Below are 18,752 nucleotides of genomic sequence, written 5' to 3'. Positions count from 1 at the left end.
GCACACCGCCCTGCCTATTTCCGCCGTGAATCAGTAATGCCTTTCGGTTTGAAGGGTGGGGCAGCCATTGTAACTATACTGAGACTTTAGAACTTATATCTCAAGGTGGGTGGTGCATTTCAGTTCTGGATGTCTATGGGCTGTATTTGAAATTTTGCATTCTCTTTTTCAATAGCAGTCTATTTCTCATTTTGTATTTCATAAGAATGCAATGTACAGCTTTAAAAGTAAGTAATTCGAACATTCTTAAAACGATTGCCAATCCAATCGATGTGTTTCTCTGATGTATCCCTTAGTCGCCTTTAGTCGCCTTTTACGACACTCATGTGAAGAGTTGGTTTGATTCACGTTGCGGCCTGTGTGGGACAACCCCGTTTTAAATTTCACTAATATTATCCGCTAAGGTTTACTGAATAAAACACAGATCCGTTAATAATTGTCCTTTATTGTAAGCTGCAATTTACAATTATCAATAACAAAGAGTTTCCATGAAACTTGACAATGAACTTATAACTATGTACACGGTATAATAATTTTAAATCTAAAGTGAAACCGCATATCGAGTGCATTACCGCGGCGTCACAATAACTTATACTTCTTCGAAGTCCACAAAAAGAGTATAGGTTTTACCACGCTTAATAGAATCAACATGAATTCACTTGTGTACACATTTTTAGTATAGTCCTTACACGAAAGATCCGGTTACATAATTTTTATACACGCATCCAAAAAACTTATTATGTTGGTTTCAGCTACTTTAAAATTAATTACGAAAATAGAGAAAAGACAAGATTACGTTCCGACTATTAAGTATGATCTAAAACTCAGGTTATATGTGATGATAGTTACCGAATTTTCAGTCTTTACCTCACTAGTACAAGTTTGTTCGAATATTTTGGGTAGTTCAAACTAGACTCTGGTCTAGAATAATACCGTAGCAGCAGCTGTGGCAGCGGTGAGTCCCTAAGTAACAGAGGTGACAATTCTTTTTATCATTCTCCTCGACTTCGGCAAAAGTTATTTTATCGGAAATCTTGTTAAGATCAGGGTAAGTAATGTCGTATTGAGCCAAGGTCACCAGGAACTTTAACCAAAAATTAGCTTCGCCCCAAACCACCATTGTGTTCGTATCGCGTTGGCTCTTCAGGAAAACGTACAGGAAGTTCTCAGGGCCGATGTCCACAAAAACATACACAGTGTATTCAGCCTTCAACATTTCGCTGTGTATTTTCTTGATGTCCACGTTGCTGTAGGCTGTCGTCAAATAATTTGGGGAGAAAACTATTAAGGTGGTGTACTTGTAAGCATCCTTGACGCAGGTCTTCAGGTTGTCCGGGCTGATATCGCTGGGACACCTGATCGCGTTTGTGTACACTTTCAAATTTTTCTCATTTTTTAAGGTAGGCAGTATCTCTTTCATTACAAACTCTTCGTCCTTTTCTGAGTATCTTATTATTAATTCTTGTTCGATAATCCGTATGCCCTTTTTCGACATTAAAGACAGCTTCCACTTAAGAGTCTCGTACGCTCGACACTTGTATATATAATACGCCATGGTGATGACCGCGTACATCACACACAAGCCCAAAATAATAGCCGAAATCGTTAGAACACGAATACTGCAGAATGTTATTTGCCATTTCGGGCAGCGGAACAAGCGTGCATCCATAATCTGAAAATTGGATGGAGTTAGAAAAAAAAAAAAAAAACAATTACATTAATAGAATTTAAATGTGGTTAACATTACCTTACGGTTTGTTACGTCTTGAAGAAGATCAACAAACATGTAATTGTTGCAAACACATTGAATGGGATTATTGAAAACCCACAGTTCTTTGAGTGGTTTTCTGGTAACACCCTCGTATAAATCCGAATACTCATTGTAAGCCTGCGAAAGAAATGTTACTATTATAATAATCGAGATTCATTTCTAACGATTAAAATTTGTAATATAATCGCATTGGCTTACCACGAGAGTTTTAATTACATTGTGACTGACATCAACGATTTCATGACCATTAATCCACCAGTCAACGAAACTGATCCTGAACGCGTTATGACTCAGATTCAATAGTTTCAAGTTGTAGGTATTTGCAAATGGCGATCTCGGTTCCAGAGACAAACAGTTGTTCGCGTACACTGTCTGCTCGAAGTCAAGATTATTGTTTGCCAACGAAATAGACATCCTCTGTTTGTTGTTCCGAAACAAGTCCGACGTAATAATCTTTAAATTATTATTCTCTATATTCAGGTCGATGAGGCTTAACAAAGAAGAGAATAGGGATCTGTAACAAAGAAAATAGCTCTTTAAAAAATTTGAATTGAATGCCACTGTCGTTCTAATCTCCAAATCGTCAGCTCACATAGTATGAGTGATTCCAAACTTGTACACAGGCGGACTTAATGCCATGGGCGTTCTCTTCCAGTCGATCATAGGGTGGTGCAGAGATAATGCATGGTAGGTGCATTAACAAAAGAATAACAAACAACAACAACAAAACAAAAAAAAAGAACAAACTCAAAACAAAAATCTTCAATTCTTCTTATCTTATCTTCAAATTATTTACTTATCAAATTACAATAAACATATAATCTCTGTTTTCGAGTTAAATTACAATAGTATTGTGAATTAATATTCGACTCACCCGTCAATAAACACAAGTTGATTATTACACAAGTTCAATATCTCGAGTCGCACCAACGTTGAAAACGTTCTCGTTGCCAAATCAAAGATCTTGTTGTGACTGAGATCTAAATTTAATAAATTGATCTGATTGTTGAACACTTCTTCCGGGAGGCGTTTTAAATCGTTGAACGCTAACGATATGTTGGTAATTGCCGGTGAGTTCTTGAACGTATCGCGTGGCACGACCTCGATACCGCTTCGTTGAACGTAAACCTGCTTCAAATTGGGCAAATTTCCAAACAAACGTTCCGGCAGTACCCTTAATTTAACATCATTGTTTAAAATAACTACAGTTTCCAGTTCGTTGTTGCCGATGAATAAGTTCTTCGGTAAAGATGAAAATTTGTTCGAAAATAAAGTGAGTTTCTTTAATTTCTTGAGCGGCTTAAATATTGTCGCCGGAAGTTTGTTAAGTCCATTAGAACTTAAATCTAATTCTTCGAGAACGTCTACGCCGTTGAAAAAGTCCTGGGAAAACCAGGTAACATTACTCTGCCATAACGAAAGTTTCCTCAAGAAGGATAGATGAGAAAACAAGTTTGAAGTTATATTAGTCATGTGGTTGTGACTAATTTCTAAAGTTTCCAGCCTTTCCAAGGGCTTAAATAGCTCCTCAGACAGATATATAGTTTTTGATCTTATGTTCAACCAAGTAAGTTTGTTGATGTCAACAAAGGCGTCGTCTGGTAGATGAATAACTCCGTTAATTGACAATAATAGTTTGGTTAAATCTTGTAATCCAGCGAAATGTTTTCGATCTAAGTATCCCGATAGATTCTTGGCATTCTGGAAGATTAGTGCCATAGTTTTAGTGACGCCCATGTTGTCCAAAACATCTTTAAAAGAAGTCTCCGGTAATGGACAATCTTTGAAGCTAACGGACTGGAATGAATCGGTTATATTTGTACATCTCGGTAGTTTGCTATAATCGAGTGCCGTTGCATTCTCGCATTTGACATTGATGTAAATCTCCGGTACTAGATTTATGTTCACAACGCTTCCTGAAAGACAAACTCTGGGTGAATACTTGAATGTACTAGTTTTAATACAACGAAACCTGTATGTATTTAAAAGCATTAACGGTACTTACGTATTAACGCCACCGCGGCAAAAATTTAATGGTTAGCAATAGTAAAATTGCTCGTGTTTTGGTAATAAAATTGCATAGATATTCGAAAAATATGGAAAAGCGAATCAGAGCACCCCACTTTCCACTTGGTCTTGTCTGCCCTACCCCTAGAGTGTATATAAAAACCGGAAGCGGAGCACGAGTGACCGTGCTTCGGCACACAAGGGCGGAAGGGCTGCTCTTCCCGCAGCGCCAGGGATAAGACGGATTCAAAGTTAAGCTCAAAAATCAGCTAAAAATCAGCAAACAATAAGAAAACCAAAAGATAGGCTACTATATAAAAACATAAAGATTGCTTTCTATCGGCTTTTTAATAGAATTTTTGCCGCGGTGGCATTAATACGTAAGTACCGCATTAACATTTACCGATAGAAGATGCATTTTACTGATGAAAATAAAGTTCATGAACTCACCATCGATATTGCAATCAAGCTCGATAGCCAAGGTACCGCCACAAGTACAATTGGCGTCTGTCGGGCATGAAATGTTTGTCGCGGCCACCACTTGAAGTAGCACAGCTGCCAAATAATAACGCAGCATTTTGCGACCCATTTTTAAAGATCTTTAGTTATATTTATTTGTCTACTTCATGATTTTCAAGTACAGTATGGATTGACGTATCGAAACTGTGAACACGATCATCGTTGTACCTGTGAACAAAAAGTTTCGTTGTTATTGTTCTGTTATATTGTTATGTTCTTCTGCGCGTGTGTTTGTCACTAAACTACTTCTGAACGGCTGGACCGATTTTAATGAAATTTTTTATGTACCTTCAGGTGTATTTGAGAATGGTTTAAATTTACAAATCAGTCAGTTATTTATCTTTCCTAGAAATAATTTACATGGCAAAACAACATTTGCCGGGCCTGCTAGTTATTATATCGTTTTGTTTGATATTGACGTCATTCGAATTGATTCCGATATTCATAGTTTACAAGTGACGGCAACAAAAAGCCGCGGCAGATAAATTGCCGCATCGGCAAATATAATGACACTCTCTGTCTGTACGATAGCCCGTTATCTCGGTTGGTCGCACTCGCCTGTTTTCCATTATTACAGCTTTGCAATTTCAATACATAATATTAAAATGGAACAATACAAATTTTCAGCGTCGACACGAAATAATGCTGCTATTTTTTTTTCTGTCAAATAAAATTTTATTTAGCAATTTGGACGTGACTGCAATTTATTCTTAGACTATCTGATCCGGCAGACTTTGTAGTGCCTCAATCGATAAATAAAATACCTAAACTTTTGTATAAAATAAACTTAAACCAAACAAAAGGAATCCGTCCGACGGTGACACATCCAAGGAAAAACAAAATTGTTATTTTTATTTAATTCCGAGTATTTTCATATTTATCAACCTTTTAAACCTTCTCTGGACTTCCACAAATAATGCAAGACCAAAATTAGCCAAATCGGTTCAGCCGCTCTCGAGTTTTAGCGAGACTAACGAACAGCAATTCATTTTTATATATAGAGATTATAATATAATACGAAAGGATTCTTAAGCCTTTGACTGCCGTGTAGTGGGAAAGGTGAATCTGATGATATTGAGAATGAATGTATTTCTAAGAGACTTATAGACTAAAACATACACTAACAAACAAAAGAAGGCAAAGTTAGGCAATCCAGACGACTTAGTAACAGAAATCTTTTTTATTGCCCTTGTAGGTAGACGAGCATACGGCCCACCAGATGGTGACTGGTTACCGTCGCCCATGGACTTCAGCAATGCCAGGGCAATGGCAGAGTCAAGCCGCGAAAGACAGCGTTTTAAAAGAAAAGAAGAAAAAAAAACGATAATTTATAAATAGTAATTTTCAATTCCGTAGTATGGTAAGTACGTCGGGAAATTAAAGTATTATAGCTACGAATAAATAATAATTCTATTCGTAGTATTATAGATCCCGCTCACATTGGCGATCAAGGAAGTCGTTGACGAAGTCGAAGTTGACTCACCAGTCTCCATATTAATATGTCATCTCAACCGCACTATTTAGTGGCACCGAACGTTTTCGCTGTACCGTGTATAACAGAGGATTGACCTAAAGGTTACAAGACTAAAACAGGTCAATCCCAAAACCCTTTATAACTACTCGACAGAACCCTAATATATTATAATGCGGTAAGGGCTCCTTACTATAAACTGAATTGCGAGAAGTTGCTTCATGACGATTTTCTTTGAGCAAAAAAAAAAACTTATTTTTTTTTATGACATTGTCAAAGGTATTCGTGACCTCCTAATAAAAGCCACAGAACAAATAAAAGAATAAGATTTATGTCGTTAGTGCTACTTAAATTCTACTAAAGCAAACTATTCGAAGGTTCCATAACTTTCGTCCGGTTTTATCATAAAAATAGTGATAGTCAGAGGAGATATTGAAGCGAAAATCTCATCTTTATTTACGAGCAGTAAACGACGTAAGTCTTGGATAGTGTATGTGTACTTACGAATCGCTACTCGTGTGAGGGGAATGAAAATTTTCGAGTGATTTTCAAGCACGGAATCCATCGACTACTTAAAGAGTCGCAAAACTGATTTTTCCTATCACCGTATTACGACGTCATACGTTTTTTTAAGGTCACTTAAAGAAAAGTCACGTTACCATAATTTTTTTTATTATTTACACACGTGGACGAGCTCACAACCCACCTGGTGTTTAGTGCTTACCGGAGTGGTTACCCACCTTGAGACAAGAGTTGTAAGGTCTCACTTTTAACAGTACAATCATAATACAAGAAAACAGCCGGGAGACCGTTCTAGCCTACTTGCAAGAGCAAACTGAATAGAATTGCATAGCATAGCAGTTAACTTTAATATAAAAGAGCTATATTGCCAGTTTATACTTAAATAACGACCCTAAATTAATAAGCATGAAAAAGACAAAGTTGACAAAAAAAATAGAGGCCGATAAACGAAATAAAAAGTCTTTTATTATTATATCAAAATATTATCATTACCGTCACAAACAAACTAAGGATAAGACAGCTGCTGGATCAAATAAATTAAAAAAGAAAAGATAACAAAAACAAATCAGTCATCATTATGTTTTTTATTGCTTTAGATGGGGATATATATAGCTCACCCAGTGTTAAGTGGTTGCTGAATCTCATCACAAAGTGAATGCTTTCATCTACCGTGTATTGTATGGCTATCCCACGCTTCAAAACCGCCCGGAAACCATGTTTAGAAATAGGAAATTAACTGAACGATGATTGCAACTGGTCCCGTGTGGTTTCAACAAAAGAAAATCTCATGAATAACCAACCATGTTGGCGAAGAGCTGAAGTACTATCATTTGTAATTGAAGTACTAGCTTAAGTGATTGTTGATGTTAAACAATAAACAAAACGTAATTAATTCAACAGTCTAAGATAAGAGTACCGATGTGTTATAGTTACGGAAAATATATTATGCATGAAAAATTAACAAGTACATCCAGTTCCAGAGTATCAAATTCCACTAACAAAGACACAAACTCCCACAGCAAATCTAACTCCAAATAGGCAGTACCATTAGACCAACAAGGCCATAGGAAAGTTGGAATTCGAGCTTCAAATACACTGCACAGAATTTAGTGCTATGCTGTATCCGGAAATCCCTATTACAAATTTATTTATCTACCCACGTATACTATAATAATAATAAGGCTTTCAGACTCGCGGGGAAATGTGGCTCATAACTTTTGTACCAAGTTATGGCGTGCATCGCTTTTATGGGGGTCATAGGAAGGATTCTGTTTGACCATACAATATTATGTATGAGAGCTTTATGACTGCTTCGTAAAGGTTCCGAATATGTACGCGGTAAGCGGTAGTCTCATAAAATGGTCGTATTACTGTCATAATTTTAGATTTAACATGTTTCTGGTAGTTATTACAGTTACGCTGACCAGACATAAAATTAACGGGAATAGGCAGCCTCTCTCTCTCTCTCTCTGCACTTTGGTGAACCCATTTTAATGATTGTTATTGTAAAGCTGGTGCTTCTCGTGTGTTTCCATTTCAATTTTATCAAGATCTCACCAGCAATTCACTTTTACTGGAGGTAGGACATCATGTGAGTCCGCGCGGGTAGGTACCACCACCCTGCCTATTTCTGCCGTGAAGCAGTAATGCGTTTCGGTTTGAAGGGTGGGGCAGCCGTTGTAACTATACTAGAGACCTTTTAGAATTTATGTCTCAAGGTGGGTGGCGCATTTACGCCGTAGATGTCTATGGGCTCCAGTAACCACTTAATATCAGGTGGGCTGTGAGCTCGTCCACCCATCTAAGCAATAAAAAAAGCAATTTTTAAATTATGCTTAATATTTTACATATTTTAGTGACTTCGACTAAATTAATTTTTGTTTTGTTTTTGTTGTAATTTTGTATTATAAATTGTCGATTCATGCTGAAAGCCAAAACTCATTATTAATATTAAAGTTATTTAACAAGTTTTCGTTATAATCAATTATTCCTAAAGTCAACAGAAATGTCCACTTAACGAACTCGCGTTTTAAGTTAGGTAATTCATCAAGTTACGACTTGACTTGTGACGTTGAACTTAGAACTACGTAGAGATTGTTTATCATACAATTAGGTCTAGTTTCCTAGTGTCTGCTTAATCTTGTAACGGTATTCGGTATTATTGTATTTGGAAATAAAGTTTTACAATCATTATGTATGTTTTACAAAAAAAAAATTTTTTTAACTTTAAGTAGGAAGGTTAGAAGGCCTTCCTTATCTACCCCTCCTTCTCAGGAGGCGCCGGAGTCCGCCGGTCTGTTAACCCCCTGACCGGATATCCGTGAACAGTTCTCCAGCGTTGAAAAGAAAGGTAGGAAAGTCTGAAATCTTATGCTACCACTTTTACACCTATTATTGACTACGTATATCCGATAACGGTAAGCGTGATTAAAACTAATTTTGTAGCTTAATCTTAATCTCGTGTTTTTAATTAAATTTCATTCCATTATTCTCGACGCGCTTCGAATACTGTACAGTTTTTGTCGATCCGGAGTTTTTACTGTGACGACTGGCAGATATCAAAGAAAATATTTTAAGAGAAGGCACTTCACAAGAGATTCAGCATGTGCATACCGCGAAGCAGTTGTGAGTTCGATCTCATGTCTCAAGATTGTGAAGATAATTGTGATAACTTCGGTAACCTTTAAACAAAAGGAGGACTGAGACGTTATCACGCAAAAATTCTTTTTCTCACATATAAGAATTAGACGAATAAATTGAAAAAGCTAATTCGTTTTCGACTGAAATTCTATCCTTAAATTTCTCATTTAGGTAATGATAAAAGATTATATCGATTTGGTAATTGGGTAATTCGATTGAAGAGTTCCTTTTAATTTCGTTTTGAAATTTGAGCAGAGTAACTGAGGTCACGATAATCGATGAGAACGATGAGAATTATATTTCTTTCGATTTTATTGTATTGTGAGCTTAGCTGTATAAGACACAAGATTCAATTTTACAGTGAATCTTGTAAGTATGATTAGCTATTTTTAGTCCTTGAGTGAATAAGTATTCAAATAACGGATAATTAATTACACATTAGTAAGCAGCTGAAGCAGTAGACAATAGTAAATTGGCTACAGTAATATTTAAAAAAGCTGTAGAACTAAAAGATAAACGTCCAATACATTATAGTATTTCTCCAATATGATTTAATACGTACATTATTGAAAACATTAATACCAAATTCAAAGGCTATTTAATTGAGTCATTCTAAACAATTCACATAAATAGAACAATGAACCATTCATATCCTTTGAAACAGAGCCCATAATTTATCCGCTCCAAAAATGGATAAGACGTTGCTATGAACCCGTGTAAATCAAATATAAACTTTGAAACAATCTCAATAAACTGTTAGCCAATATTAAGGGATTATCTAACGCTTCGATCGGTTCAGAGATATCTCACAAATGAAGCAAAAGAGGGTCGTCATGTGTGGGTGGCAGCCGAGATAAATGACCGCTGCCTTACCCAACTTTTTAGTAAAACAACTAACAAAAATGACGTAGCGGTAAAGTTGCCAAGAGTTTCCGCGTCAACAGGCGCAGGGATTTTCCTGTTACAACCGTAAAGAGAAAGGCTGGGCACTCGTTTAGGGGACAACAAAATTTATTGCATCGCTCGTGTCTATTAAATTCACAGTACATCACAGTCTCTGTTAAATCGGATAATTCATAATTAAAAGTACTTTTGCGGTTTCGTCTATCGTTTTTATTAACATTCCTTTTTGATATTTTTTTTATTGCTTAGATGGGTAGAAAAGCTCACAGTCCACCTGGTGTTAAGTGGTTACTGGAGTCCACAGACATCTACAACGTAAATGCGCTACCCACCTTGAGATATAAGTTCTAAGGTCTCAAGTATAGTTACAAAGGCTGCCCCACCCTTCAAACCGAAATGCATTAATAGTTCACGGCAGAAATAGGCAGGGTGCTGGTACGTACCCGCGCTGTCTCACAAGATTTTACCACAAATTACCACCAGTAAATTATAATATTTCGAATTGTTAAAAGTTTTCTTGGTCACAGTCGATTAAGGTGTTTGTTAATCGAATATTATGCAGACTACCGTCTATTTTTCTATAAATAATATTTCTAGAATAACTTTAATGTTTCATTTCACATATTTCTGTGTAGCTGTAATTATATGTAAGACTCGCGAAAGCCCAAAAGAATACCAAACAATTCATTATATTTTTTACTGCCTGATTTCATTAGGTATTTTTCCTTTTCCCCTGTAGCTACTTAACGTTAAGTGAACCGTGAACTGATCCGCACGTCTACGGTGAAAATATCCAAAGTTTCTGCTGTAAAACTTAATATTCCTAAATGTGAACCGTAACCTAACAACTTACGGCTCATTTTACTAGGGCACAATTTAATATGTGCCGCGCTGGTCATGTAAGCTCTGTGTATCATGTGACGTTGGACCATAAAGTAGTAAGATTTAAGGCTGCCCATTTCAGGTGTTCATTTACAGCCTACACAAAATAACATCGTTAGAACATTGAGTAACTTAGTTACAAACATTAGGGGGAAATAGTACTACAATTAGATTTTTGGCGCATCCAAATTCTCATTAATTTTAATAGCCTAAGCCCAGCCTTAAGCTGTTATTGTTAGAAATAAATTAATCCGCAAAAAAATAAAATTAACAATATTAGTTGTGGTAAGCTCGCAGTGGTATGTACCATCAACCTGCCTATTTCTGCCGCAATGCAGTATTGAGTTTCGATCAGAAGAATGGGATACCCGTTATACAACATAATTGAGACTTCGACCTCATGTCTCAAGGTTGATGGCGCCGTTAAAATTTTTATGTCTATGGGGTCCAGTAACTATGCAATGCTGCAAGGCCGTGAGATCGTTCAATAGCTTAAGAAATAAGCGAACTAGTCTCTGAAATCGTAGTCGTAGCTAGAGTATACATTCTTATTATAATTTTGATTTGATTTGATTTATCGAGCGATGCGAATTACTTCCATAGTAAAATTGAATCCCGTAAAAATTCCGTAATTGCTGGTTGTAGATATAAATATTGTTATGCCAGTAAGAGTAACGCCATCTATCGTCGAATATTCGAACGAATATCGAAGGATCTAGTAGCACCTATAACGCTCGAGAAGTACAACGCTATCTATTGTCAGATAGCGGAAACACAATACTGGAAATGTGTGGAATATTCTCGATAACTCTTATCGGCTATGAAAGCGTTGCAGAGATGGCACGCAGGCAGTCAGTAATGGAACTACTCGAAGCGAAACAACGAACGGATCACCTGAAGCGAAGCGAGAGTTTTAAGGTATTTGTCGAGTATTTTAAGTGTTCTTAGTGCTAATACAGTGTTAACTTGTAATTCGGTAGAATTTGTTATTTACCCCGAACCCCAGCGCGTAACAATATAAATCGCTCGTTTACATTGTTGATGCCTATAGGCTCGGCTAATCATTTAGCACCCGGGGGGCATACCGTCCAAACATGTAAATAATAAAAAAAATGCTTAGTCGAATAAACAAAATTACGTGTCTGATGTGTTTGTTACAAACAAATAAATACTCTGAGATGGCGACTGGATGTTATAACAAAAATCGTTATAGGGTCTCCTGTCAACATATAACATGTTTACCTTAATACTTAACCCTCTTCCTGTCAAAGACACGTGCGCCAAAAACATTTATCTATATCTATATCTATACTAATATTATAAAGAGGAAAGATTTGTTTGTTTGTTTGTTTCGAATAGGCTCCGAAACTACTGGACCGATTTGAAAAATTATTTTTCCATTAGAAGCCGACATTGTCCCTGATGAACATAGGCTACTTTTTTTTTTTTTTTTTTTTTCGTTTCATGTGTGTTTTAATGTTTCCGAAGCGAAGCGAGGGCGGGTCGCTAGTGTAGTATAAGATCGTATCATTGCCTTTAGTTGGTGATATTGCCCTGTTCCCAGATTCGATTTCTGGTTTGATTAAGAATCTGTTTTCAAAGTCACTGTGATCTGAGTTGATGCTATCTCCTATTTTATGCCTATTTTAGTTCCCGAATTTTAACTTGTGTGTTTTAATGTCGAAAGCTTATAATAAAATTCGACATATAATCTAGCAAAATAAATTTATTATTGTGTTTATCGGCAGTGACGTTAAGAGTTCACGTATGTATAATATACTGGTGGTTTACTGGTGGTAGGACCTCTTGTGAGTCCGCACGCGTAGGTACTACCGCCCTGCCTATTTCTGCCATGAAGCAGTAATGCGTTTCGGTTTGAAGAGTAGGGCAGCCGTTGTAACTATGCTGAGACCTTACAACTCATATCCCAAGGTGGGTGGCGGCACTTACGTTGTAGATATCTATGGGCTCCGGTTACTATTTAACACCAGGTGGGCTGTGAGCTCGCCCACCCGTCTATGCAATAAAAAAAATTAAAAAAAAAGAATAAAACTCGGCTATCAAAATTATTGAGAATGTCGTATTAGTGAAAATAGAAGTAAATAACGTTAAAAAATTACACGTCAAAGGTGATTCTGTTTTCCTTATTCGTTAAATCATTAGTACTGTCAGAGAGACGTGCGATACGATTTTATTAATGCTTCGAAGGAATCGGAAATGTAATTTCGTTTTGTTTACACGATGTCACGGGAAAATGTCAAGTGAATTTACTGAATTCATATTTATTCATGTTATATTGAACGTATATTTAAATTAGTTCCAAGGAGTGATGAGTTGGAAAGTAACGAAGTTAAGTTCGAGAAACGATTGAATAATTATAATATTATGTAAATTGCACAATAGGGGTGGACGAGATCACGGCCAATTGATATTGCCTTGACCATCACAAATAGACACCACCCTTTTTGAGATGAGGTCAGTCCCAAATATATTTTACAAGCTTTTGCCCGCGAATCCGTCCGCGTGGAATAGTTACTTTGGCATAACGCTAAATTTTACTCTCCACTTCATTTACGTAGAAAGTGAAAATATTTTTAAATTATAGAATGGTAAGGAAGCTATTTAAACCCCTGTTTTGAAACATTCTTTATTGGTGCTCCACTTGTATTGGTCTTACCGTGCTATGTAGCCTTCCTCAATAAATGGGCTATCTAACACTGAAAGAATTTTTCAAATCGGACCAATAGTTCCTGAGATTAGCGCGTTCAAACCAACAAACTCTTCCACTTTATAATATTAGTATCGATAACGATTGAGACACTCCTGTATGCATTACTGCTTCACGACAAATATTGGCTGGTAGCTATTACCGACTCCTATAGACTCAAAAAGCGTTCCGCTACCTTTTTCTTTTCCTAATCGCAGTTTAGCTGGGATCAAGTCTCCTAATTTGTCAGCGACAGGAATTTCTATCCTGAGATGTTATACTGGGTTGATCCTAAGTTTTCAGGTCATACTCGCCCACTTCCGTGCTTTTTTTTTCAGATATAAATAAATAACTGGTAGTAACCAGTAAAATAATTATTACCAACAATTTATAATAATAAGTTTATCGATAAAATAATGCAGTACAATAGCTACACAAGCAAACACAGGCTTGTTGTGCCGATGAGTAGGTTACATAAGATACGAAATTAATTCGGGTGTTTGTCTGTGCGCCTGTACAATAAAATTCCACAAGATGTTCAGAACCTACATATACATAGTTTTAAGAAAACTATTAAAGAACATCTGTGCAATAAAGCTTACTATAAAGTATTATCTAGAAGATTGCACAAAGTGGGAATGAGTTGCTCGCTCCGGGCATTTCAATATTGCAATAATTGTTACGTTATAATACTAATTGTATAAATGAACATTTAAAAAAATAATAATCTAATATTAAAAAAAAAAGAAAAAAGACAATATGCCCGCTGAGTTTATTGCCAGTTCTTCTCAGGACGGAGGCTAGTTTTTGTGAATTGGCGGTAGTTCTTTTTGACGTTTAACAAGTATGTACTTTCATTTATGTTGAATAATTTTTTTTTGATTTGATTTGATTTGATTTGATTACGTTAATTCGTTATAATCTTAAAGTTGAAAATCGTATTATTTGTTCCGTCTCTTTTAATTATCCTTAATTTAAATATACCTGAAGTTCAGAAATAATTCGAAGTATCAGAATTCAATTATAAATTTACCAACTTATTAATTACGCCCCAGAGGTTTTAGGTAAGTTAGTTAAGACGTGATTAGATTTTGTAAGGTTCGAAATCGAAACTATCTTGAGAAAATTCTGAGCATAATGAATTTACTTTCACTAAGCAAATTTACTAGGTTCCAAAGTTACTATATATAACAATGTTACTATATATAACGAGAATGAAGTTAACTGATATCATATTGTTTGTTTATCGAATAGCTTACAGTTTATTTTTATCTTTGACGGTAAAGCAGGACGAATTATTTAACAGATAAAGCATACGAAATTTATACTGACTCTACCGAACGAAGATTTGAGCTAAAAACTTTAGCGATTATGGCGTTACGACAAAATATTGTATTCCTTAATGAAAAATGTAACAACGATAAATAATTTTCATATACAACCAACCACGTACGGAACAAACGGAACAATGAAAAGGTTTCCTGGCCTCATATAAGACGTACAATTTAATCCGGCCTGAATGTAATTAAAACACAAAAGCCGTCACTGCGTTCATTAACACGACCCTTAGGATGAGAGGCTTGTATGACGTCATCGCAGACACATTCAAACCAGTACGCTCTAAACAAAAAAAACATTGTACCCCACGAAGAAAGACGAGGTTTCAAAGCGAGCTAATTAATTATAGGGAGTACTTTCAATGCAGAATACAATTCTGATGTGTTTATCTGAAAATTTTAGAGACTCATCTTTGTTTCGATAAAATCTTTTTTTTTTGTTGCTTACATGTGTGGACGAGCTCACAGCCCACCTGGTGTTAAGTGGTTACTGGAGCCCATAGACATCTACAACGTAAATGCGCCACACATCTTGAGATATAAGTTCTAAGGTCTCAGTATAGTTACAACGGCTGCCCCACCCTTCAAACCGAAACGCGTTACTGCTTCACGGCTGAAATAGGCGGGCCCGTGCGGACTCACGAGAGGTCCTACCACCAGTAAAAATCTTGAGGAAAAAGACTAAGTGCACTTAAGAGATTCGCTGAGATTCCCCGGAGATGTTTTTATTTGATGGTATTTTTTTACAACGATTCTCAAATTGAATGAGTTACAGATTATATCAGTTTTTCGCAATGTATTTAATCGCGTAAGTACAAAAAGATTCTTGATCGTGAAATGTTAAAGGTATAATAGGTATATACAAATAATTTAGAGCATCCTTTCGTGCATTGATCCACTGTTGTCTATATCTATACTAATATTATAAAGAGGAAAGATTTGTTTGTTTGTTTGTTTCGAATAGGCTCCGAAACTACTGGACCGATTTGAAAAATTCTTTTTCCATTAGAAGCCGACATTGTCCCTGATGAACATAGGCTACTTTTTTTTAATTTTTTTTAATTTTATTTTTTTGATTTCATGTGTGTTTTAATGTTTCCGAAGCGAAGCGAGGGCGGGTCGCTAGTTGTACTATAAAACTGAGAATTAGAGTTCATGTCTCGTTTTAGATAGCGGCTTTAACGTTGTTAATGTCTGATGATCATATCAATAAGTAATTGTAAATAGACATGCTTTAACAAAAACCGATTTCAAATCGAAAAAAAAAAAGATATTCCAAAAGAAATTAATATACACTAAAAACCTTAATCATCGAAATCGGTTGGCGTGATATTGAGTTATTGATTCATTCATCTATTTGTCACGCACGTACTTAATGCAAACTTAAGACATATATGGTTTTCTCATGGATACCATTATCAGAACTAAACTAAATTAAAATGGAACCACACGGAAAGTCTCAGCTTTTTAGTAGAATCATGAAAATCGATTCACTCAGTCAAAAGTTATGAGGTAACAGACATAAAAAAAAAACATGCAGTTGAATTGAGAACCTCCTCTTTTTTGGAAGTCGGTTAAAAACCAGAAACTTTCCAAACAATAATAAAGTCGAAAGTTTTATTCAACAAATGATACTTGTGTTTAAAAACAAAATCCCACTCAATACGTAAACAAAACACGTATTTACCTTGTAGATATTACGTTTCCTCTCAGTTCTCTACTGTTAAGAAAAGATTAAATCGAATTGAAATAATTAAAATTACTATTGCTGTTCCATTTCATCTGAGCGTTGTGCGCAAAATTATTACGTAAATGTACAACATACTTGAAGATGATCTGTTTAAAATTTACTTTTTTTTGCAATTAAAATTTAATAATTATAATTATTATTCATTAATGACAATTAATAATTGGTAAAATTTAATATCGATTATTTAACGGCATGATGATACAGCAGGACATTTTTTCTTGACGTCGGGCTTAGACGTGTCTATATTAATCCACGATGTCCACTAGTAACGGTGAATAATTAAAAACAGGGAGACGTAAACTCTACTTTTCTGATTTATGTGGACCCAAAGCTTTCAGTCAAAGTTGACGAACTTGCTGTCAACTTGATGAAAAACGGACGGACACTGGCAATGCTAGGAGCATCGCTATTCTGCTACTAATTACATATAAAATATTATCCACGATTCTCGTTTAAATAAAACCATATTGTAGCGTTTATAACATTATATAATCTGTGTAACTGTATAATCTACAAATTTATACCAAGGTCAGAAAAGAGGGCACAACATGAGCAAATAAATAACTAAATCTCTAATAAAAAATCTTCTAAATGAAAAAATAAGATACTATTTAATCGTTTAAGTATGCAGCTTAAATAAATTAAATAACTCAATGTTCCTAATAAATAAAAAATTAAACCTATATTTCTACTTAAAATAAAAAAGTAGGATAAAAAACATCCAATAAAAAAATATTTGTATTCAGTCTTACCTGTTGCGAAGTATCCAATCCAACCACAATTTGAAACCAATTTAACACCAATTAATTTAATTGAACCATTAAAAAGTTTAATACTGGTAATAATTATTACCTACTTCATAAAAATGAAACAGCTAAATTTGAATACCAATCATGAAACAGCAGCTGTTTGTAGGGGTGCGTAGACCGAGGACTACGAGAGCTACGAAACGACTGGCGTGCTACAGCGGGAACGGCTACGACCACGAATGGCAACTGCAAATAAAGACACTCGGGGCAGTTCGGCGCATGTCGGAACCTGCCGAACACTGGAAAATTTTCATCTAAAGCTGTCCATTAAATAACAGATTTATAGAAAAATGTATTATGTGATCATAATAAGTTGCATATTTTTTGTATTAATTTGTATTTAATCGTATGTAAGTCTATCTTATATTGTATTTATTTTTCATATGTGTATATAAGTATATATTTTTATATAAGTTTATTAAGATATATAGCACCGTCCATGCTAGTTTGCTTATTCCTCTCCCTCCCTTTGCTTATGTCACCGTCTATTATTTGTGTTATATGCTTACTCTGTACATGTGGTGTCAAATAAAGAGTTATATATTATTATTATTATGTCTTAAGTGATCAATTTGATAAAATACAAAAAATCATTAAACTATAATTGTAATTCTTTCATTGATAGTTAAACATAGTACTGATAAAATTAAAATTTCTCAGCGTAGAGGGCAATTCGTCAATATGTTTTTTTTGTAACATGGCAACCTACCATGGTCTTCTCTCTGAAGCCTTAGTACAACTAAATATATTGTCTACAGTATCGATTGCTGTGTCACTGCAGATACAAGAGTACGGGCGAGAGTGTAGGATACATTTGACGAGTCTCTTAATTAGAATCCCATATACCACGTGCGCCTCCTTAACGTGGGTATCTCATAGTAGACTCAGTTTTTACGCAAAAAAAGGTTTTATTTTATTATAATTTTTTATTGCTTAGTTGGGTGGAAGAGCTCACGGCCCGCCTGGTGTTAAGTGGTTACTGGACCCCATAGACATCTACAACGTAAATGCCGCCACGCACCTTGAGATATGAGTTCTAAGGTCTCAGTATAGTAACACCGTGGTTGTTTCAGCATAGTACATGAGCAGAATCGTTGGAGCCAGCTACCGATTGTTATCACTGGGCAGACTATCCACTGCTATCAAATCTATTTGCTACCGGTAGTAGCATGCATTATGTATCTATATCGATCTCACAGCCCATTTGGTGTAAAGTGATTATAGAAAACTATCATTATCTACTAGACTATAATTATCGACAAGCCATTAACATGTATACTATGAATACCACCACTCACTTTGAGATATGATATTGAAGTCTCATCTATATTGCATGTATAATGGCTGTCCCACTTTTCAAATGGTAAAGTATAGATTGCTGTCGCATTTTATTTGTGACTGGTAACCGTTATTTGGTGAATACTTTAGTCACCT

General features: G+C 35.6%; 1 protein-coding gene across 1 annotated transcript; it reads right to left on the bottom strand.

Annotated features, from left to right (window-relative positions):
* Nucleotides 1-425: 425 nt before the first annotated feature.
* On the bottom strand, nucleotides 426-17,507 carry LOC114246512 (uncharacterized). The gene is made up of 6 exons (XM_028179064.2): nucleotides 17,262-17,507; nucleotides 4,229-4,465; nucleotides 2,646-3,687; nucleotides 1,970-2,285; nucleotides 1,748-1,888; nucleotides 426-1,672 (listed from the first exon to the last, which is right to left on the bottom strand). The coding sequence occupies exons 2-6, from the start codon at nucleotides 4,365-4,367 to the stop codon at nucleotides 905-907; spliced, it is 2,406 nt and encodes an 801-aa protein (XP_028034865.2). The 5' UTR covers nucleotides 4,368-4,465; nucleotides 17,262-17,507; the 3' UTR covers nucleotides 426-904.
* Between the last annotated feature and the right edge of the window lie 1,245 nt (nucleotides 17,508-18,752).

This window comes from Bombyx mandarina, chromosome 06, assembly GCF_030267445.1.
Source record: "Bombyx mandarina strain Sakado chromosome 06, ASM3026744v2".
Lineage (NCBI taxonomy): Eukaryota > Metazoa > Arthropoda > Insecta > Lepidoptera > Bombycidae > Bombyx > Bombyx mandarina.
Note: the sequence above shows the minus strand (reverse complement) of the source record. Positions and strands in the feature narration are given on the sequence as shown.

Coding starts and splice junctions, on each gene's coding strand:
- LOC114246512 (XM_028179064.2), bottom strand. CDS start 4,367: ATGGGTCGCAAAATGCTGCGTTATTATTTGGCAGCTGTGCTACTTCAA. Junction 3,688..4,228: donor GCTTGATTGCAATATCGATG/GTGAGTTCATGA, acceptor TTTGTCTTTCAG/GAAGCGTTGTGAACATAAAT. Junction 2,286..2,645: donor CAACTTGTGTTTATTGACGG/GTGAGTCGAATA, acceptor TCTTTGTTACAG/ATCCCTATTCTCTTCTTTGT.